Source organism: Bos indicus, chromosome 29, assembly GCF_029378745.1.
Source record: "Bos indicus isolate NIAB-ARS_2022 breed Sahiwal x Tharparkar chromosome 29, NIAB-ARS_B.indTharparkar_mat_pri_1.0, whole genome shotgun sequence".
NCBI lineage: Eukaryota > Metazoa > Chordata > Mammalia > Artiodactyla > Bovidae > Bos > Bos indicus.
In genome coordinates, this window is record NC_091788.1 from 40,449,754 (window position 1) to 40,471,640 (window position 21,887).

Consider the following 21,887-nt stretch of genomic DNA (forward strand, 5'->3'; position numbering starts at 1 on the left):
TTCTAAAACTGGGGTGGAGACCCTGGTGACCGGAGCGCAGGTGGCCCCAGCCCCTCCTGGTCTGGTTATTTGGATCTTGGTTCGCAAACAGGGTGGTCTGGTGCTGAGAGTCTTAACCTGGGCCAGTGGACTTCACCTCAGAAGTGGGCAGTGGCTCTGTGTCCACTCCCAGTCTTCCCAAACCACAGCCCCGAGCCCTAATTAACCAGCTGGGGCAGCTCCTGGATCTGTATCCATGGCAACCAAGCTAGCCACGCCACGCCACCCCCGCCCTTCCCACCAAGGGCTGGAGGAGGTGCTACTTCAGCCCCAGCTCTGGTAAGCAGGCAGGAGTAACCCAGATGCAGGTATGGCTAGGCCTCCTCTCTGACCCCCTCCCCTCAGTCCCTTTGTCTGAAAGGCTATATTGGGTGCCCGACTTGTTTCCTGACCCCTGAGCTTCGGACAGTCTGGGACCTGGAGATCAGCCTGGGGCCTGGTTTCCTTCTGCCCTATTCATCTTCATCATCACTGTTAATGCCAGTGACCCAGCTGTGGCCTAAGGCTAGGCAATTAGACCCTGCCTGCCCACCTCTGAGCATGCGCTGAGCACGTGAGAGGGCTCTGGGGCCTGCACTCCCTTCTGCCTGAGGCTGCCGGCCCCTCCCTGGAGGCAGCAAGGGGCAGGCGAGCTGGCTGGGAAAGGGCTGTCCCTTCTGGGAACCTGGCTACCAGGAAGCTGGAACCAATTAAGAGGCTGTGCAGGGAGGCGGGATGGACTGTGCCGAAGGCCCGTCCAGAGGAGAGGAAGGCCGGGCTGATTTACATGGGTTGGGGAAGACAGGCAGGAAGGTGGTGGAGGACCAGGCAGGCAGGGCTCAGGGCGGGCAGGAAGAAGGGGAGAGGGGAGAGGCCGAAGGAAGCCCAGATCTGGAATGTGGAAAAATCTGATACCCTAGTCTATATTCCAGAGAAATGCAGACTTGGGCCCGTGGCAGGCCTGCTGACTGGGAATCTGCATTTTAATGAGATCTCCCAGTGATGTGTGTGCCTATCACAATCTAGAAAAGGGGAGTGTGGATGGATGGTTTGAGCCAGCCAGAACCCTAAATGGCAGGAGGGTGGGGCCTCTGGGAAGGTGGGGGGTGTGGTGTCAGAATGGTGGGCAAGGGAACACTGAATTGAATGATGTCAGGTCTAGCAAGGGCCCGGGAGCCCACCAAGCCCCTTTCCTTCTCTACAGGAGGGATGGAGAAGACAGGGAGGAGTAAGGGGAGGAGGGTGGGACACCCAGGTTCAGGGATGGGAAATGATTTGTCTCCACTAGGAATCTAGCAGGCACTGGGTTCCCACCCTCAGGTAGGTCCTCGCCAAGCCTTCCTGGGACTTCTGGGCTGCCAGGCCTTTGACTGACTCTGGCGTGACCTCTGCGGCTGCCCAATCACAGGGGGCTCGCCCTGGGGCCTTGGGCCCTCCAAGGAGCCCTTTGGAAAGTGCAGGTGGGGCAAATGGCTGTGACTCACTGCTGCCACCAGGGGGTGCCATGTGACGCCACAACCTCTCCCCTAGAGAGCACACCCCAGATCCACAGGGCCGGGATCCCAGGAGGGTGGGGTCCACTCAGAAGGACTAGGACCAGAGGGGTTCTGCTCTCCTGTTCTCTTTGGGCCTCAGCTGACCCCCAGCAACGGGGTCCCGGAGTGCCACCTGACACCTCCACTCAGCGGGCAGTCCCTCCAAGAGAGGGGACACCTTCCGCTCCAAGTCCTTGGTCCACAAGCCTTTCCTCCTAGGACCATGTATCAGATTTTCTAAGGCCCTGGCTCCACCCAGAGATGGGAGGAGGATGGGAATTCTTAGTCTGTCTTGACAGATAAGGAAACTGAAGCACAGAGAGGCTGCTGGGGTGAAAGAGCTGGAAAAGGAGGCAGGGCAGGCTCACTTGGCCACCAGGGTCATTCTCCTGCATGACTGACCCCCATGCTCCCCACCCCCTGCCCCCTGCCCTTCTCACCATAAGCATCTCACTGGTGAGGGAGTTGACGAGGTCTGAGACGGAGGAACGAGGCTCGGTCCGGCGGTCAGACTCATCGTGGGGCGTCTGGCCGGGCACTGGGGCTGTGTTCACTGCCTTCCCTCCTGCAGGCAACCTGGGGGCAGGAAGGGATCCGAATGAGTGTGGGCTTGGAGGTGGGCTGGACTGGGCAGTGCCAGCCTGGGAGGCGGCAGGACCTTCTGGTACCCAAGCGGCTGCCACCTCCTGCGGGCCAGCAGGAGACCTCCCCCTCGCCTCTGCCCCTGCGTGATCCGGCTGGACATCCCCTGGCAGCTGCTTTTTTGGCCCGTGTTCCCACCCCTCCTGTCCCATAGAAAGTATCCCACCCTGCAGCCCCTGCTCACGTGGTGCTCTCTGAGCACCCGCCCTCCCTAGAGGCTCCCTCCACCCCTGCTGGCCCCAGCCCAGGAGGGAGGCTCCCGAGACAGCGTGTCCAGCTCCCCTGTCTGCGTCATTTCCCTTGGCAAACACTCCCAGAGCTCCTGTCTCCTGGAGGCCCCACCTGTTTGTTCAGGCTCAGCAGGAATACAGGTGCCCTTTAGACACACGAGACTGACCAGGTGAGGTTGGGACCGGTGTCCACACAGCCCTGTCCACTAGAAATTTCCATGTCCACGTGTGGCTATTGAGCATCTGAAACATGGCCAGTACAACTGAGAACCGAATTTTTTCTTTTGATTGACATAATTTAAATGGCCACCTACTGGATGGGGCAACTCTACACTGCCTTGCTCCCCAATCTCCACCCTCCTCCCACTCTGAGGACTGCACTTTGATAAGGCTCTCACCCGGGGTCAGAGGAAGACAGGGTCCCACTGAAAAGCCCCCGGCTCTGATGGTTCCACTCCAGGCCCCTATCTACACCCTGACTCTATATGGCCCCCGGGAAGCTGGGCTCTCTGGCCCAGCGGCTGGGTGGTGAGCCAGTCTCTGTCTAGCCGGGATTCAGGAAGCCTGTCCAGGGACCAGGCTGGAACATCCCATGAGAAAGAGAGGTGGGGGCAGGCAGTGAGGAAGGGACCGTGTGGTGAGGAGCATGGGGCTCATGACGGGCTACGGTAGAACAGCTTCGAGGCTACCAGAGCCATAGACTCGGAGGCACACACAGGCTGGACACAAGCCATGGCCCTCGGAATGGACCAGCCACCAGCAGCCACGGTTGGCTACAACAGGCAGACAGGACATGCATGGAGTATGCCAGGCCCTGGAGAGAAGACACCAGGACCCAACAGCAGGGTGTGTGAACACACACACACACACAAACACACATAAACACACACGAGTGCACACAAGCACGACAGACACCCAGGCAACAGGGAGAGACATGGCATGGGCAACCAGGCGGATCGACCAGAGGTAGCAAGATGACGCACACGCAGCGCTGTGCACACTTAGATTCCAAGAGGACACACATTCAGGGAGGCCCGGGCATGCCAAGGGGTGCGTGTGAACTGGGACACACTGAAACAGAAAAAGCAGGGAGCAGTTTTGGGGACAGACGCCACGAGAGTCAGACGCACGGTGCACCTGCTGTGAGAACCCGGCCTCGTCCAGACAGCACGGAAAACGCCCCACCCGAGCCGGAACACGCGGGGCACCCTCCCAGAGGCGGGGCCACAGCAGAGCACACGCACGCATGCACGCATCACAGACACACACACACGGACACGTGCTCACGCAGACAGGCACGGGGAGGAAGAGGAGACTGAAATAGCTGGAGAGGTAAAGTCAGGTTAAAAATAGAGTGGGAGAGGAGGAGAGAGCCAAGATTGACTGCTGAAGGTATGAGAAAGTCGGAGTTATTCTGGCCACACCACAGCATCAGCACAGCTGCCAAGCAGCCTGGGAAAAGATGGTCGGCACCACTGAAGCTACCGGAGGTCACAGGACAGAGAGAGACAGAGAGACGGGGCACAGAGGCAGGGGGAGAGGCGGAGGGGCCCGGCCTGGCCCAGGGGCACCCCTGTGAGGAGCAGATGGGAGGAAGGAGACAGGGAGGGAGGGAGAGAAGCCAAGAAAGGTTAGTCGGACACAAGTGAAGAGGCTGCAGGGTGGACAAGGGGACAAGGAGCGAGGCGGCCGAGAGGAGAGGCCGAGAGGAGGCGGGGACACACACCGGGACGGAGGAAGCATGGTGGCTTCGGAGCGGGGGGCAGCGATGGGGTGGCCAGGTCCCGTCCTGCCCCCCACCCCACTCTGGGGGGTGGGGCCATGATGGAAACCATTTGGATCCCGAGAAGCGATGGTGAGAGGGACGGACAGGGCATGAGGCATGCATGGGTGCAGGGCAGCGCGGGTGAGGTGGGCCGGGCGAGTGGGGCGTGGGAGCCAGGAGCAGCCGTGGCCTCCTTCCCTCCCCCTCGCGGGCCCAGGAGCCATCTGCATCTCTTGGGGCTCCAGCACTGAGGCCTAGGGGTCTGGGGGGTCCTGGATGGGGGGTGCTTCAGGGCCACCAAGAACTGTGGGAGTGGGGGGCAGTGACTTGCTAAATGCACTCCCACCTTGCTTGGGACCTGGAGTGGCCACACCTCCTCCTAGGGCTCTTCTGTCTCCCGGGAACCTGCGGCTAACAGACCTGGGGGGGCTGGATGCTCTCCCCTACCACAGCTGTGGGCCACCCATCTGCTACCCCGGAGACACCTGGCCAAGGGGTCAGCTGGGTGGAGACGGGGGCGCTGGGACTGGAGGGCGAACCCTGGACGTGGAGGCAGAAGCTGAGGAGGAAGGGAACAGCTGACCCAATCTCACCATTGCAAGGTCCATGCAGCCAGGAGCCCAGAAGGGTGGACCCTAAAGTGCCCGGTGCCCGGAGGGTGATGCCAATGCCAAGCTTGGGGGAGGGGAGAGTGCCGGGCAGGAAGCACCCTAGCAGTGGCCCATCGCCTGAGAAACACCCCAACAGCCATGAGAAATGAGCTTCCGGAATGGAGTAGGTGTGACTGGGTGGGAATGGCCTGGGTCCACTCTGAAAGTCAGGCTGGGTGGGGGCGAGGGCGCAGGGCCCCCACCTCCACACCCACCTTTCCCAGAAAGGCAGGGGACGACTGATGCAATGATCAGAAGGGATGAGTGTGTTAAAATATGGAGTGAGACCTGAGTGGCAAGGAGGTAAAAATAGGCGGTGGGTGAAAATGGAGCCAGTTAATTAACACATGGGTGATGTGAAATCTCGTTTCCAGCCTGCATCTGCTCCCTCACGCTTCACACCTTTGTCGTCCAGGAGCTCGGGTTCTTAGCAAGGCTTTCAGAGGGCTCCAGCTCCTGCGGCCCCTAGCCCTCTCCCCCAAAGACCTCTGGCTGGCCTGTGGGAAGCCGGGACTCCGATGGTTCCAGTGGCCTGGAGGTGGCAGACTCAGCTCCTCCCGCATCCCAGGACCTGGGCTCAGGGTGTGACACCATTTGTGCCCGTGAGCGGAAGAGCTGGTCCCATGCTCCCCTCCCACTCTCTGTTCACTTGCGGCTTTGCCCACCAGACATGCCACTGTGAACTTGGGATGGGAAGAACATAGGAGAGTTGGGTTTCCAGAAGCCACTGCAGAGACAGCAAGTTGGCAAACTCGGCCTGTCCTCCCCTCCCGCACAGGCCCCCAGCAGCAGCCTGGGACAGTCCCTCCTGCACCTTTCGGGCTCTTAGTGAGTGAGGGTCAGGGTCCCTGCCTGGCAGACAGGCTCTGACCCATGCCTCAACCCGAGGGGCTGCTCCCTCGCTAGAGGCTTAGCATGTCCGAGTTGGAAGGGGTCACCCTGTCCAATCCCTCACTTGACAGACAAGGAAGCAGAGGCCCAGAGAAGGGCTGTGACTTGCCCAATGTCTCAAAACCAGAGCTAGAAGGAGGTGGCCTGGCTGTCAGGCCACACAACTCTCCTGTAGGCCTTTGGTCTGATGAAAAGTACAACCCAATCAAGAGGATGAATCCTCCTCCCGCGATTACAGGTATGTACCTGACCCAGCCCAAGGCCAGGCGGGAAGCGGCAGCCAGACCAGGTGCAGGGTCATCCTGCCTTAGTGATGCTGCCTGAACCCTGGGTCCCTTGACCTTTGCCCGTCCCCTTCTCCATGAGAGCGCTCCGCTCCCTCCTTGAGGTGAGGGCATCAGATGATGCTTCCTTTGGCTCCTGATGACCAGGGCGACAGATGGTTAAATGCCCAGCCCTCTGCTCAGCCCATGCTGGGGCCACGCGGGCTACTCCCGAAGGCCAGCTGCAGGGCTCCCAGTGACAGAGGGCCTGACCAGCCCCTGCCACCTGCTCTTACCCCCCACCCACCCCGTTCCCTGAGTTATCTCAGGCTCGGGGGGGGGCTGCCTTTCTGGTTCTTTCTGATCCCTGGGCCTTTCTTAGGCCCCAGATCTTCCCTGCCAGGGCCTCCTCTTCCATCAGCCCTGAGAAGCCGGGTCACATCTCCGCAGGGGTGGGGTGTGTGTGTGTGTGACCATCACCCCAAGGGGACCTCCAGGCAAGAGGGAGGTTGAGGTGGCGGGGATGAGGGAAAACAGGCTGACGCCCCCTCCCTAACATCCCCGCCGCCCACCAACCACCAGAGAAACTGGGATTTCTGGGTCGGGTGGGACAGAAATGAAAGATGAGGGGGCAGCAGAGGGGAGCCAAGCAGGAAGATGGGGCCGAAAGGCTGGCTTGCTCCGGGCGAGGGCAGGCAGGCCCGGGGAGCAGGCTTGATCCAGAATGGTCCCAGGACAGCCACACTGGCCTCAGGCCCAAGGGACACCACCAGCGTGGCAGGTGTGAGGGCGCCAGCTGGGGAGGGGTTGTCCTCCCGCTCCAGCATCCGCAGAAGGTGCCGCTGCCTTGTCCAGCAGCCGGGGGTCGAGGCTGGGAGCCTCTCCACGCCTCCTCCTCTGCCACGGCCGCCGCAGGCCCTCGCCTGTGCTCGTACCTCTTGTCCCCCTGAGCGTTCTGGTTCTGCTGGGTTCCTGGGTTTTGCAGGTCAGGGATATTGGCAAAGTCATCCTGTTCCGAAAGCCCTAAGACCAAGGATAGCACCACCATCCGGCCTTCCCTGCCCGGGGGGCGGGGTGGGCAGCCCACCAGCGGGGGGAGAGGAGGAGGAGGCCCCGCGGGTGGCGGGGGGCAGGGAGGGGGAGGAGAGAGAGACAGAGACAGAGACAAAGAGAGAGAAGAAAACAGCAGCGTAAGAAACTGGCCTGCAGAAGAGAAACCAAACTTCAGCACTGTCAACAGTTGTAGAGCAGAGGAGGGGAGAAGGCGGGGGCGGCGGGCCGATGGGGAAGGGAGGGGAATGGAGTGGAGGTGTCTGCAGCCTGAGACCCAGCTCGCCACCAAGGAGGGGCTGGGCAGAGGCGTGTGGCTGGGATGCCCCAAGAAAACCCGCAGGGAAGGCTAGGAGGAGTGGAGCCCAGGCCCGGGGACACGGTCCATATGAAGGTTCATTCATCTTGGGCTGAACAAAGACCAGAGGCTACTCAGAGCACCTGGGCCCCTGGGAGAAGGTAGGGGGAGGCCCTCTGCTGCCATCTTGCTTGGGGACCCTGCGGGCAGGGGTTTGGGCTTCCAGGCAGGAAGTTCTTAGAAAGCTTGGAAACCCAGAGGGCGCTGCATCCAGAGAAGTCCCTCATCAAGACATCCCTGGGTCCTGGCCGCCAGGAGGCAGGTCTGGGGGGCTCCCTCCCAGGTCCTTAGAGACTCGGCCCATTGGAGGAGAACGTTAGTCTCTTCTGGCACATGGTGGGTTGGCCATCCTGCGCCTTCTCCTGGGTCCCTCTTCCTGGAGATCTGGGGAATAGCCACCAAGGCTTTGGGGTCCAGTTCAGGGGCCTTTCCTTGGAGAATCAGTCCAGAAGGCGCCAAGGGGCAAAGAGAGAGAGAGAGAGACAGAAAGTGCAGGAAGCTGGCAAGGTCTGTAGAGAGCCTGGCAGGACTCGAGGGACCTGTGTCCACAGTCAGGGTGGTCTGGAGGAATCGTGCCCTGAGGAAGGCTCAGTTCAGATGGCCTAGGAATCATCATGTGGGCAGCAGCGTGGGGCCAGAGGTCAAGGGGTGACGTCTTCCAGGCCAGCTTCTCTCAGAGAACCGCTGGGCGGTTGTTGGGCTGCCTGCCCTTTCCAGGGGTGAAAAGTGCCCCTCTGCCCCTCTAGTCCATTGCAGTTTGTAGGTTTTTCTGGGTGCTTGGCTGAGCTCCCCCTGCTTTGGCTTCTCAACTGAACACAGGGAGAGCGATTCTCAGAAGCGGCAGGCAAGCCACCAAGGGAAAGATGGCCAGCCTGATGGGACGTCCCAGAGGGTGGGAGTCCTGGGCCAGGAGGTCTCCCGCTTCAACCACCGTCCAAGAGCACGAAGAGGTTGGTCGCCCTGGAGAGTTGCTGGAGAGGTCGTCATAAAGGCGAGTGATACATGACAACAGAGGGGAAGGGGCGGGGGTCTTAGAAAGTGGGGGAAGGCCGTGGGGTCTGGAGCCGGTGGATGCTGACTTCTTTGTCTTTGCATCTTCGTCCTGGCCACGGCTGCTCCAGGCTGACACCTGCACCGGCATCTAACTTTCGGAAAGAACGCCCCCCTTTCCTCAGGACGAATCCTCGTTTTTTCCTTTGTTCCCTGCCCACTGGTACTGTTTCACAGTTGGTAAAATTCCATTTGACTGCCTGGAAGCTGGTTGTGCTGGGGGAAGTCAAACCCAACGAAAACAACATGTTTTTCCCTGGTTAATGCATTTTTCAGATACTCCTTTTGCTCTTCTTAAAAACAAAACGGCTGCTCTGCATAAGTTCCTGGTTTGTCATTCTCCATGGCATCGCAGGCCGCAGAGGCACGAGTGAAGGGCAAGAGGAAGAGATGTGGGGAGAAGCTGGCGGTGTTGAGGGGGGTGGTCACATCCTGGAAGCAGGAGGAACGCCTTCTCCCTGCAAGAGGTAGTGGGATTTGGGGGGTCCTGGTTAGCCTTCTCACCCTGACTCTCTGTGTGGGTCCCCAGCATTTGTGGTGAGAGAAGGATATCAGAAGCACGCCAGCTGAACTGTGAGAGGGGTCAGGGGCTGGCAAGCTACAGCTGGTGGCCTGTTTTGTGCAACCCACAAGCTAAGAATGGTTTGTACATTTTAAAAATATTGCTTTTTTTTTTTTAATGTGATCGAGACCACGTGTCCCTCAGAGCCTAAATTATTTATAAATCTGGTCCTTTATAGGAAAAGTTTGCAGACCCCTGCTGTGAGGGACTACAAGTGGAAGAGGTGGGGAACTGGGGTGAGCCCTGGGGCTGGCCGGCCGGTGAGGGGCGCAAATACTGCAGTGGGCAGAAGAAGCGCTGATGCTGGGACGAGAGTGATGCTCATCGAATCCTGGCCGGCTAGAGAAGGGGTGGGCAGAGGAAGGGGTACCAGCGGCCTTTCTGAGGCTGGCTGCTTTCTTCCCGAAGCCTGGGCATGGCCCCTGCTCCCACGTGACAGCTACAGACTGGGAGGCAGGGTGATGGCTGTGCAGATGGCTGCCTGCAGTCAGGAGGAGCAGAGGGGTGCAGGGTTCCCGGCGGCTCTCCGTTCTGCTCAAGCCACGGCAGAACCGATTCCCATCACTCTTCCAATCCACGCCGGTGCCACAGCATCTGCCCCAGGACAAACCGCCCTTCTGCAGGCCAGGAGGCTCTGTTGGCTGTCTTGTCTCAGGCCGGCGTCCACTGAATTCCTGACGGTCCTCGGGTGGGGAAAAGCCCCAGCAGATGCGCTGCCTAGTTTGGCCAAGTAGAGTCACAGGCGGCATGGCATGTTCCTGCCTGGCCAGGGCCAAGGGTACAGGAAGCTGGCGCAGGGGGGTGTCTTCCGTTGGGCTGCCCCTCCCAGGGGTAGCACTCCTGCCCGCCTTTCGGGCTGGGGTCTCAGCCGGAGGCACGAGCCCTGAAGGACGCTCAGAATCCTCACATTTTGCCAGTAAGCTGGGCCTTCACCTTGGCCTTCCCCTTCCTCCTCCCTTTCTCCTCTCCCAGGCTTAGTGTGCTGGTCTCCTGCTCCATGTAAAGTGCTCCCAGGAAAGACCTGGGTGTTGAGAATAATCCCCAGAGCCTGGAAGGAAGGTCACGTTAGGCCAGAGGAAGGAGGTAACGTCAGGGACTGAAGCCCAGGCCGGCCCTGGGCTCAGAGAGTGAGTGTAGATGCCCAGAGGGACACTGGGCAGAGGGCACCCCAGGTGGGGCCCTGCCAGTGCGGGAGGGGCAGGTGGGCACACAGCAGGGGGTGGGTGAGGGACACATCCAGTGGAGGGGAATGGTTAAGGCCAGACACAGATGGGGTGTTGTTACCTCTCTGACCTGTGCACTTTGAAAAAGCCTCTGATACAGAGATGTTTTCTAAAGCTTTGGGGGGACATTTTGAGGTTTGTTCTCAGGGAATGAACGGGTCATGGTGGGAGCCAGGGAGGGAAGTGGAGGGCAGGTGGCTATGGAAGGTCATCAGAGGGACAGAGGACAGGGCCCCAGGCAGGGACAGGGGAAGTGGGAGGGAGGGAGGGAGGAAGTGCAGGGCCGGAAGGTGAGCAGAGTCGGGTTACAGGGATGGGAGGAGGCGAGGCCTGGGCGCTGGAGTGAAGGAGACCAGGTTTAGGAGGAGAGAGGAGAGAGGTGACAGGGAGGCCAGGAGAGCCTGGGCCTGGCCAGAAGGGGAGAGACAGATCTGGGGACCTCGGTAGCATCCCCTAGTGTCTCCACTGGCTTTGGAGGACATCGGGGCGGGGGGTTGGGGTCTTCAGGGGGTGGCTCAGATACAAGTCCTTCCATGGGAAGGGGGGCGCTTCAGGGACGAGCCACAAGCCACAAGAGGCTGGGGAGAGGGTGCCTGAGTCTGCCGGGCACCTTGCCTTGGAGACGGAGGGCTAAGCGTGGTTCAGAGCCAGCTGCTCCAAAGGAGACGGGGAGGAAAAGAGGCTGGGTCAGGGAGGTGGGGGCCGGGCCACTCAAGCAGGGCACTTACAGGAAGGATTTCATGTCCAAGCCTCGGTTTCGAATCTGCCCCACCACGTGGTCCCAGCTGCCCGGGTTGGAGCGGCTGCGGCCTCCGGCCGGCCGGTACTTGGAGCCGGCCGAGGAGCCCTGCCGTGCCTGGCCCCGGCCGTGGGCCCGGGGGTTGGGGCCGGGCACTGAGGCCGTGTGGGCCTGCAGCTGGCCCAGGCTCTGGCTGGTGGTGGGCTGGCTGGGCTGCCGGCCCCGCTGGTGCTGGCTCAGCGGCTGCTGCAGGCTCTGCTGCCGCGTCAGGGTGCGGGGTCGCTGGCATTTCGGCTCTCCCGTGGAGCTGGGGATAGATTCAAGGGTAGTGGCCGTGGACAGGGTGGAGTCCTCGAAACTTGGGGCGGGTGGAGGAGAGGAGAGAAAGGAGAAGCAGGTGAAGGGATCACAGTGGAGGAGAAAGACGCCTAGGGCCAGGACAAGGAGGCCCCAGTTCCGGGCGCTCTCTGCCGAAATACCTCGCCGGGCCTCCATCCGAGCTGTCACCGCTGCCGTCGCCACCACCAACTCACCCAGGAGGCCACCACCAGGCCCCACACCCACCCAGAGGCCCCCAGGGTGGCCCGCCCAGCCCCCCACCCCGGCCCTGGCTCAGCTAGTGCCTGATACCTCCTGTCTGAGCCGACCTCTGCGCTGGTCTGAGCGGGCCGCGGAGCTGCGCCACTGGCCGTGTGGTGAAGGCGGGTCCCAGGGCCCCGTGGCTGCCTGTCCTGCTGGAGCGGGAGGGAGTGGAGGGAGCTGGGCCACCCCCTCCCACCATCTCACTGGGGGACCCCAAGAAAGTCCGCCTCTGTGCTGTAAGTGCTACAGGCCTTTGGAGACGCCAGGAAATCCAGGCCAGCGTGGAGCTGGCCTAGTAACGTGTGGTGAGTCAGGAGCAGCTAAAAGTTGTCCTGCTTTGTCCTCAGAGGCTGGGGCGTGTCCCGGGCCTCCAGGACCTCTGCCCTCTGGCCAGTGCTCCCTCAGGGTTCAGGCTCTGGCACGGGGAACCCTTCTGGGGTTCCTTGTTTCCGAGGCTTAGTTTCCTTTCCCAGTATCTTGGGAATGACTCCCAGTCGGAGGAGGAACTCAGGAAACCACTTGGCCGGCTGCTTGGCAGAACTTGGATTGCCCAAGTTCTGACAAAGAACAGGGTAATTATCCTGTCCTCTATGCATCTGCAATAGGGCCCCTGCCTCATGGGCCACCAGCATCTCTGAAACATGCTGGGAACAGGACATGGCTCATCAGAGGCAGTCTGGGGTCAGAGAGACCCAGGGTTCAGGACCCATCTCTGCTGCTTCCTCACTGAGGGACTTTGGGAAAAGGAGGCGACCTCTCAGTTTACTCATCTGTAAAATGGGGGTAAAAATTCCGAGCTGCCTCCATCACAGGGTTGCCATGGGAACCTAATGAGGTCAGGCCCAGGGAAATATGCTACTGGTCCTTGCTCTCTTGCCAGGGGAAGCTACAGATGTCTCAGGAAATGGAGGCAGAAGGAGGTCTCAAAGACCACTGGCCTCCTCTGGCAACCTGTCTGCTTTGTTTCCTGGCCAGAGCTTTCAGCACCTGCAGGGCCACAGCCTCAGGGGGCCCACCCTCCTCGTCTTCTGTCCCTTCCCTCCTTCTTCCATTCAGTCGTCCAGGGCAGGGGTTGGCAAATTACGGCCTGTGGGCCAAATCTGGCTCGACGCTTGTTTTCATAAATAAAGTTTTACTCGAATGCAACCACTGGCATTCATTTACATGTTGTCTATGGTGGCTTTGGGGCTGAGTAGTCATAAAAGAGAGGACCTGACTTGCAAAGCCTATTTCCTATCAGATCTCTTAGAGAGATAGCTTGCCACCTCCTGGTCTGGGACCACAGGGCAGATGGGACACCCCCCTCCCCCACCCGAGCCGCCCTAGGGAGGCCCTGGGGCCCCTGGAGCCACGTTCACCATGACCAGGCAGCCTGGCTCACCCCCTGAGCCCACCCTGGGAACCAAAAGGACAACAGTTAGGCTGCCCCTGTGGGCTGAGAGAGAGACAGCGAGAAGAGGGAGAGCAAAGGAGGGACAGAAAGTCAGAGAAGAATAAGAGAGAAAGTAAGAAAGAAAAGAAGAGAGAGAGAGAAAGGACAGAAAGGAAAGAAGAAAGAGAAAAGCAAAATATGGCTTCAGCTGGGGTCTTGGCAGGGGTGGCAGCCTCACCTGGCTCAGGCCTGGCATCAGGGTGACCCCCAGGGGCAGGCCGTGGCCTGGCTGGCCGGGTGGGCCCACACTCCCCGGGGGCAGGCTGAGGAGAGGGGAGGCCGGCACGGGGGCGGCCGCCTCCTCCTCCTCCTTGCTGACCTCATTTTGGTTTTCTATCACATCCAGAATTAGTCCAATTTACAACCTCTCAGTCACAGGGAGACTAAAATCGGTTCCTCCAGGCCTGGAGCCAGCAGAGAGCATGGAGGCCTCAGCAGCCCAGAGTCTGTGGCCAGAGTAACCCGGTGAGGGCGGGGCGCTGGGCCTGGCACTCTGAAGGACGCTGGGGCTTCCCTCTGGGGCCTTCCTGAGGCTCCACGTCAGGGGGCACATTGGCTGGTGCTCCTTCAGGCCGATGAGCAAACGAGGTCTCAGTGTGGTGGTCCTCAGTGGTCCCATTGGCGGGAACCACAGGTCTGCTGAAGAGAACCAGCCCGGCCACCAAGAAGGGGTCAGGGCTGTTGGCCTTCTAAGTGAGAGGCTCCTGCCTTAGCTGGGAACGAGGCGGTTCTAAAAGCCGAAAATGGAACCTACATCCCAGTAGGTGAGAACGGTCATAGTTCCAGGGATTTAGAGCTTGGGAGGCTTAGCTGTGGGGAAATGGAAGGTTCTAAGAGCCAAGATGAGAATAAGGCTGCCCCATGGCGGGAGGGAGGAACTTAATATCTGCAGAGAATAGAGGCCCACCCTATGTCTGCTCCCAGGGAGGGACTAGACTGACTGTTTGGCCAGCTCAGAAGTTATTAAAAGGGAAACGGCTCTTCTGTCTGACATCCAGACCACCCTCGTCAGAAAAGTTAGCTGGGGGCTCAACAACCCAACCTCCAAGAACATCCAGTCCCAACAGCTGAGAGCAGGACAGGTCACCGACCGAGACCGGGACAGTCAATGGGGATGAGCCAGTGGGGACCTCCCAGCTGCTCACAGCGGGCCCAAGGAACAGATGGTGTCATGATGCAAGCAAGACTGGGACAAGCCAATGGAGTCACCTGATGGTCAAGATGAAATGGCTCGACCTCTGGGTCTAGAGCTTTGTGCTGGTTGCAAGAGGGAAGGCCCGGTGGCAGATGAGCAGCAGAAAATAGGCTGAGGCTGGGCCAGCTCCCCAGGGATGGATGGTCCAGTGGCTAACAGTTGTGGCCTGGTGCCCATGGAGGTCGAGATGGGGCAGCCAGTCAAAGAGGATGGGATGACCCAAGGACTGAAATGAAGCTGCCCTAGGGGCAGAAAATGAAATGATCTGGTCACTGGCAAAGAGAAACCGATGGGGGTGGCAACCAGAGGCTGAGATGCACGGTGCATGGCTGAGTTGGTCGTGCCGGGTGGCAAGGATGATGGGAGTTTTGTGAAGGGATGGGATGAGCCAGGGGCCGAGGACGGCACCTCTGGGGGCAGCAGCGGGCATGCCAGGGGTCCCGCTGTCCACACTGGCAGGAGGCGGGGGGTGAGAGGGCAGGCCTGAGCTCACGGCTCCGGCGGCCGTGGGGCCATCACTCACTTGGACAAGTTGAGCTTCCCGGCGGCCAGGTGGCTCTGCACCGTCCGCCAGCGGCCTCTCCCCGCCGCCTTGCCACCGCTGCCCGGCTCGCTGGGGGCAGCCCCGCCGCTTCTCAAGGCGTCCTCTCCGGGTGGCGGCGCCGCTGCCGGCTTCTCCCCCAGCCGGCCTTCCCGCTCCACCGCCAGCCCCGCCGCGGCGGCCACTTTGGCGCCTGCCAGGAGGGTGCCACTGGACGTACCATGAGGCAGCCGGGCCAGAGGGGCAACCGGGGGTGGCGGTGGGGGAGAGGGCAGGCCACACGTGGGGGTGGGGGCGGGGTGGGGTCAGAGGAGGAGAAACAACGACAGATAAAAGGAAAAAAGAGGCAGTGAGAGAGGAGGAGGAGGACAGAGAGACGGACAGACAAGAGACAGAGAGAGAGAGAGAGACGTCAGCACTGCAAATGGGTCACCAGCGGAGCCTGCAGAGAGGAGAGAGGGGACGGGGCGGGCTGGGGGTCGGAGAACAACGCACCACGACAACGGAGGGGGGCCCCTCCCCACCGCCTGGGGCCGGGGCGGCGGGGGTGGGGGAGGGCAGCCACCTCCAAGTCTATCCCACAGGACAACGAAGGGTTAACGACGGAGGAAGAGCGGGCTGTCCAGGCCAGGAGGCCCCAAGGCAGGGAGAGAGAGAAAGCCGTGTTAGTCAGAGTTCATCACCACCACCACCATCACCGCCACCACCTCCACGAGAGACCACCGACCACCAACCGGAGCAGCCAGGGCAGCAGCACACAGCAGGGAGGAAAAAGCGAGCCACACCGAGAGAGAGGGGATCCAAAAAAAAAACCAAAACGGGCAACCCCATCCTGACTGCACAGAGGGGGCGGGGGCCGTGGGGGCCAGCTGGGGAGCCGGGTGTGGCTGCGGAGTGGGGTGGGGGGCGCTCCTGGTGGCTGGCCCTGGGGGAGGGGACGGGACAGGGGCAGGCAGGTGAGGGTGGGGGGGCAGGAGGGGTTGCTCGTCTCCATGGTCGGCCTGCCCATGGGGTGCACGGGTGGGGAGGTGGGGGGAGGGCCAGGAGGGGGAAGGAGGGCGTGCGAGGGTACTGGGTACATATGATCAAACCAGGTAAAGTCACTCACTTGAGGGACAGTCGTGGGTCGCCATAAGGGGCGTAGGGTGAAATGTTTAGAATAAACTCCTTGGGAGGGTAGGAGCTCCATTTCTGCTGCACTGTGCTCTCATTGTTATTCCAAAAGTCTCTGTCTAGATCACTGGAGGGGCAGAGAGAGAGGGGAGAAAACAGGGAGATACAAGAAGAAACAAGAACCGCCCAAGTCCCGTGTGGGCAGAGGGGCCGGGCCCCCAGGGGGCCACTGAGGGTGGGGTGGGCCGGGGGTCGGTGCCTGCGGGAGGAAGAGAGGCGGGTGGCCCACGCGCGCACACACACACACACACCGCGTGTGCACACACACACACACACATATACACACACACACACACACGCTCCAGGGCGGGAGAGGTCGGTGAAAGGAGGCGAGCTGCAGGCGGGCAGACTGGAGCCTTGCACCCCGGAAGCTGGTGGGAGAGAGAAAGATGGTGAGAGAGGAGGTGGCGGGGGAGGAGAGGCCGGGACTCAGCCTAGGGTGGGATGGTGATGGTATGCGGACGGGGAGGAGGACGGGGCCGTGCTGGTTTCTGGCTGGAAATGACTGGAAGGTAGATCAGACCCTGCTGCCTACCCGCTACGTGCCCCCCTTTCCTGGCCTCGGTCTCCTTGCCTGTCAAACTGGAAGGTTGGCTGCAAACACTGAGCCATAAGACTCAAAATTCCCCACCCTTCCATCTACTTAAGGTAGCCACTCTGGTGACAGGCCCCGCTCCTGGCTGGTCTCTCACCCTCCCACTGGCCCCAGGTCCCCCTGGCCTCCTCTGCTCTCTCCCTGCCTCAGGAAAGGCTGGGATACAGCCTTCACAGGAGACTATCCCAATGTCAGCTGAACTGAAGGCACCCTCTGCTCACTACAAAAGTGGTAGTTGGGTCAGCCCAGAAAAGGGTGTGAGCAGGGTCAGCAGAGGCCCTTCAGGTGGAGGTCTGAGGCCTGCATGGAGGGAGACTACCCCTCTCTGGGCGAGGGGAGTGACGGGGCAGACCCAGCCTCGGCTCTTGACGTGTACTTGGCCTATCCCTGTCCCTTTCCAAAGTGGAGCTGCTGGGTCTGGAGGGGACCGTGTGCCCGCATCCCCACCCCTCCTGCTCCATGACATGTCCTACGGAAGAAGCAGGTGTGCTAGAAGCGCAGAGAAGGTGGGGATCTCCCTTAGGGGTGGGCAGCAGAAGCCTCGGCAGGAGGCGTGGCCTGGAAAACCCAGGAGTCAAAGACCAGGGGTTCCACCAGCTCTTTGGGTTCCTGGGAACCTCCCCAAGAGCAGAACTGGAGCACAGTGAGAGGAGGGCAACCCCCAGGCCAAAGGAACATTCCAGAAAGGAGTCATGTCTGAGCCCTCAGGAAGGCATCAACAGCAAGGGGCTTGGGGGGCGTGTCAGGGGTGGGCATGGCATGTGCTTAGGCCATGCCACTGCTCAAGGCCAAGGTGAGGGCCCTGCTGGGGGTGGGGGACACCGTCAGGAGGCACAGCCCCTGAGGACAGAGGAAACATGTTCTCGGGGGACCTGCTACTCCCTCCAGCCAGCCCCAGCATTTGACCTCAACCTTGGTTCTCAGCCTCAGACTGGGGAACAAAGGAGAAAAAGAGGAAGTGGAGCTGAGATGTCTCCCCAGGCTAGGAGGAGACAGCGCCCCGGGCCTGAGGGTGGGCAGGGGCCCCTTGGGCCTCCCTGGTGCGGACAGTCTCTGCCAGAGTGTGCCTTGGAAATGTCTCACAGGGGATTCTGTACTCAGGGTCCAAGGCCCAAGCCCTGAGCCAGCTCAGGGTACAGCAGGAGCCGGGAGTGGGAGAAGCAAGGGAGGCCACTGGAAGGCAACCCGAGTGGTGGTGGGGGGCTCCCCGGGGAGGTTCCCTCCCCAGAAGACCCTATTCCCTACTCTGCCGGAGACATGCTCTGGTCCCCTGCCCTAGCGTAACAGAGCAATGGAGTAGCTGGAAGGCTTTTTTCCTCTGTCCCCTCCAGATCTCCAAAATCGAGGCCCATCCCACCCAGGGTCATCACTGCCAGGCTGGCCTCCTCCGCTGTGTTCCAAGGAGCCCATGGTCCCTAGGGTTGCGTGCGGTAGTACCAGAAAAGAGGCTCTTTCATTAAAGAAGTTTACAAAACACTGATTTCTTTACTGCAGGGGCTTCTCAGAGCCTTTAACGTACCCATGCATATCAGTGTTTCCCAAACTTAGTTGGTCACGGACCCCTGGATCCATGGGATCACTATCAATCTTTTACAGGGCATGAGTGCTCTGAGGAACACAGTTTGAGAAACACTATTAACAGTTTGAAAAACAGCTATTAAAGGATGCAGCTTCTCAGAATCCTTGATAACATGATCCTTTGGGAGGAGGTCCCAAGCCCATGGGGCAATTGTGCAGCAGGTAAACCCTGCTTCCTGCTGCCCCACTGGCTGTGTGTGTGTGTGTTAGTCGCTCAGTCCTGTCCGACTCTTTGTGACCCCATGTAGCCTGCCAGATTCCTCTGTCCACGGAAATCTCCAGGCAAGAACACTGGAATGGGTTGCTACTCCCTGCTCCAGGGGATCTTCCCAACCCAGGGATCGAACCCAGATCTCCCACATTGCAGGCAGATTCTTGACCGTCGGAGCCACCAGGGAAGCCCGCTGGCTTGGGCCCAGGCAAAAGCCAAAGGCTAGGGACCTGGGGGCATGCAGCCATGAAAGGTGGCTTCCTTCGCCTGGGGTTGAGGGTCTGATACCTGTGGACCCTGTCCCAGCAGACAGAGCCTGCTGCCCACTCTCCCTGCTATTGGAATCCCATCTCCTCTCACAGCCCTTTCTAGGACTGTCTGGGACACACACACCCTTATCCAGGAAGGTGATGGTCACCTGGCAGAGACAGGCCCCCTGGCCCAGACCGTGGCTACAGAGGCTACTGGAGTCGGGCCCAGAGGCTGCGCAGGAGCTGGGTTGGCCCCTGCTCCCCGACGTGGTCCCTCCCCTCCTTCTGAAAGCCTGGGGCCTGGGCTCTTGCAACAGCCCCTGAGACCTGCCAGCTCTCAGCTTTGAAGACTGGAGAATGTACAACCAAACCCAGCTTCAAAGGCTCCCGGCAGCCTCCTCCCGAGCCTCCTCCCCACCCCCAACCTCGGCCTGGCCCACCCCTCCACTTACCCGCTCCCCCCACAGACACACACCCACAGCTTCTGTGAAGGCCCCAAACAGGGTCAGAGCAAGAGATGAAAAAAGAGGGGGGGGGCCCGAGGAAGGGCAGGGAAGGAGCCCTCAGGAGCAGGGCAGAGGGGGAGCGAAGGAGGGTAGGAGGAAGAGAGGAAGACGGACCAGGGGAAGGGCAGGAGGGGAGGCGTGGGCAGGAGCAGTGGGGCCTGGAGTCGGGCGTGGGGGGCTGGGGAAGGCCCCGCTTCCAGGCAGAGCCCTTGGCTGGCAGGCTCGGCCCTGGTAGGCTAAGATGGAAGGGTGCCCAGCCGCCTCTTAGCAAAGGCCTGGGCTAGGCAGAGAGGAAGGGGACGATCCATTGGGCCACAGGGCAGAAAGCCCTCTAGGAAGAGGCCTCTCCCCTCACCCAGTTCCTAGAGTCCCCAGTGGCGGGGTTGGGAGCTTATCCCAGTGTCTCCCAGTGACTCTCAGGAGTGGTCTGCAGGGCAAGGCAGACCTGCCCACTTGAAGAGGGATCACAGAGCCAAATGGGGAAACCGGTGGAGTCAGGGCAGCAAGACTTGCAGTGGGGACCAGGTGTGACCAGGGAGACCTCCCCCAACGCTCTGCTTCCAAGAGCCACCCAGCACTGGGTTCTGTCGGGGTGCCCAGGGTTCTTGTCTGTTCTCCTTCCAGGTGACCCTCAGAACATGGGTGGGGTCTGAGCCCTCTCCACCGCACCCCCAGAAAGGGGCTCCCCAGCTGGGGGAGGAGCTTGGAGGTGCAGGGGAGCCAGGCAGGGCTGGGGGACCACGTGTGTGATGTGCAGGTTGATGGAGCACCCAGGACCCGGGTTGAGGGAGGAGGCAGACCATGGGGGGAATGAAGGCAGCCAGAGATAGGGCTGGGGGCCCTGGAGCCTTGAGAGGGTTCTGGGAGGCACGGGCAGAGTAGGTGGGGCCCTGGAGTCACTCTGAGGTGCTGGGAGGGCGTATATGGGCGTGCGGGCGGAGAGAGCACAGCACCCAGGTGTAAAGGAGAAACTATGACCACACCCGGGGGCTCCTCCCACCTGGACTGCCTGCGTGCCCCTCCCCAGACTCGAAGCCTGGCACCTACTTGATGGCCTTCTTCTCACTGCGCCCACGCCCTGAGTCTGGCGTGCCCACCGTCTCCAAGGAGTTCTTGTAGCGTTTGCCCTGTGGAGACAGCACCGGGGTCAGTCCTGGGAGACAGGGCCTGGACTCTCCCTGCCTCCCCAGAACAAGGTCCCAGCGGGGAGGGGAGTGGATGGGAGCCCAGCCTCAGCGGCAAGGGCCAGGGCCAATGCCTGAGGGTGCCACCAGCCAGGAGTGCCGGCCCCCACCCATCCCTGCTCCCCGGTTGGCAGTTCCTAGGCTCCATGCCCCGCCCTGTTGACCTGCACCACATCCCTGACCCCTGGGGACAAGGCCCCTCCCGCCTGCCTGTCTCCTGGGGCTCTGGCTCGGCTCCCAGAAACATATCTCCCTCTGCCATGGACAGACGGCTCTCAGGCGCCTGGCCACGTCACACGGGCCACGTCACTGCCCCCAGATGGTGGGGGTGGCATCCTGCAGGGCAAGGTTGGCAGTGGCCAGTGACGTGAGCAGCGGGGGCGGGGAGAAGGCCTGTGCCTAGTCCTGCCGGGGCCATGTCCCTTACTATCTGGGGGCTCCTTGAGGCACTTCTGCTCTGGGCCTGTGAGGCAGGGCAGGGCTTGAGGACCCACCACTATAGGAAGGAAGCAGGGCTGCCCACGAACTCTGGGGCTGGGGGCAGCCAGGCTCAGCCCCCTAGATGTCCTCAACTAGCATGCGTGGAGGGACAGGCTGGGCAGAATGATGGGCATGGGGTGGGCACGCCAGGTCCCCTGGCTGGAGCAAGGGCCACGGCTACAGCGGTGACTGGGCCTGCTGCTGAGAAGGTGAGCACCATTCACCTTCTCGGTTTGGGTTTCTAAATTTAGCTCCTGCAGAGCCTGGCACCATTAACATTCCTGGCGGCCACCGAGCGTCCTCACGCGCACCCAGGGGCCACGGGCCTGGGCGAGGAAGGGGGAGTGCAGGGGCTGGGGCTGTCACCCACTGGGCACTGGCCTGCCCCTGCCCAGCAGAGTAGGGACGGGGACACACACACACATACACATGCACACACGCACGTGTGCACACACACACACACACAAACAGGCATACATTTCCCCAACATCCCGTCATGTGCGCCAAGACCGTAGCCACAACAGTCAATTATTCCATTCTCCCTAAAGCAAAATAAAAGCCGCACAGCCGTGTTCCCCGACGCTCCTGCCAGCTGCAGCCCCTTCCTGGGACTGGAGCTGCCTGTTTAGGGACAACAACAGTGGAGCTTGCAGGAGGGGGTGGGGGGAAGGCCCTCATGCCACCCCCCAGCACCCCTGTGCCTTGGGGGCACCAGAGTCCTGTCCCAGCAGTGCCCCACACTCCCCCTGTCACCCTGCTCACGTCCCTTGCCCTCTCTAGCCTCCCTTCCTCCTTTCTGAAATGGTGTGGCATCCCTGGATGAGCCCTCGTCCCTCACCCTTCAAGGTTCTTATCACGGCTTTAATATTTCTCTTTCCCTACTTCAGCTCCCACCCCTGGGAATGTAGCCCCCAGTGGCAGGGACTGTATGGGCTCTGGTATTTGGTGTGGTGCCCCACCCACTCTGGCATCCCTGCCTCAGGCTGATGTTCTGAGCCAGAACCCAAAGAGTGGGAAAAAAAAAAAAAAAAAACCCACCAGAGCTGCTGGATGCCTTGGGTCCACAAAAGCTGCCTCTCTCAGCTTAGCTCTGGTCCTTCCCATCATCGCCCAGAAGTTCAAGCCCCAAACAATTCCTAGTTCCACCTGGGAAGGTGGGGAGCCTGGAGCACCTCTGTGGTGG

The 21,887-nt window shown here is 61.0% G+C and overlaps 1 protein-coding gene and 1 long non-coding RNA gene across 12 annotated transcripts in view; one reads left to right on the forward strand and one right to left on the reverse strand.

Moving 5' to 3' along the window:
- The window catches only part of SYT7 (synaptotagmin 7), a 63,388-nt gene that overhangs the window by 12,756 nt on the left and 28,745 nt on the right, over positions 1 to 21,887 (reverse strand). Inside the window, exons 1-7 of one of the 11 annotated variants that reach the window (XM_070782955.1) lie at positions 20,088 to 20,173; positions 15,835 to 15,966; positions 14,709 to 14,936; positions 11,607 to 11,707; positions 10,966 to 11,334; positions 6,930 to 7,052; positions 1,994 to 2,129 (exon numbers count right to left, since the gene is read on the reverse strand). In XM_070782955.1, the coding sequence (XP_070639056.1) occupies positions 1,994 to 2,129; positions 6,930 to 7,052; positions 10,966 to 11,334; positions 11,607 to 11,707; positions 14,709 to 14,936; positions 15,835 to 15,915 (1,038 nt within the window). In that variant the 5' untranslated portion in view covers positions 15,916 to 15,966; positions 20,088 to 20,173. Of the gene's footprint in view, positions 1 to 1,993; positions 2,130 to 6,929; positions 7,053 to 10,965; positions 11,509 to 11,606; positions 11,708 to 14,708; positions 14,937 to 15,834; positions 15,967 to 20,087; positions 20,174 to 21,887 lie in introns of those variants that run through there. The other 10 variants (XM_070782953.1, XM_070782958.1, XM_070782954.1 and 7 more) reach the window with 10 other exon arrangements.
- On the forward strand, positions 1,161 to 8,413 carry LOC139180710 (uncharacterized). The gene is made up of 3 exons (XR_011564962.1): positions 1,161 to 1,338; positions 5,803 to 5,969; positions 8,222 to 8,413. It is a non-coding gene; the product is annotated as an uncharacterized lncRNA (long non-coding RNA).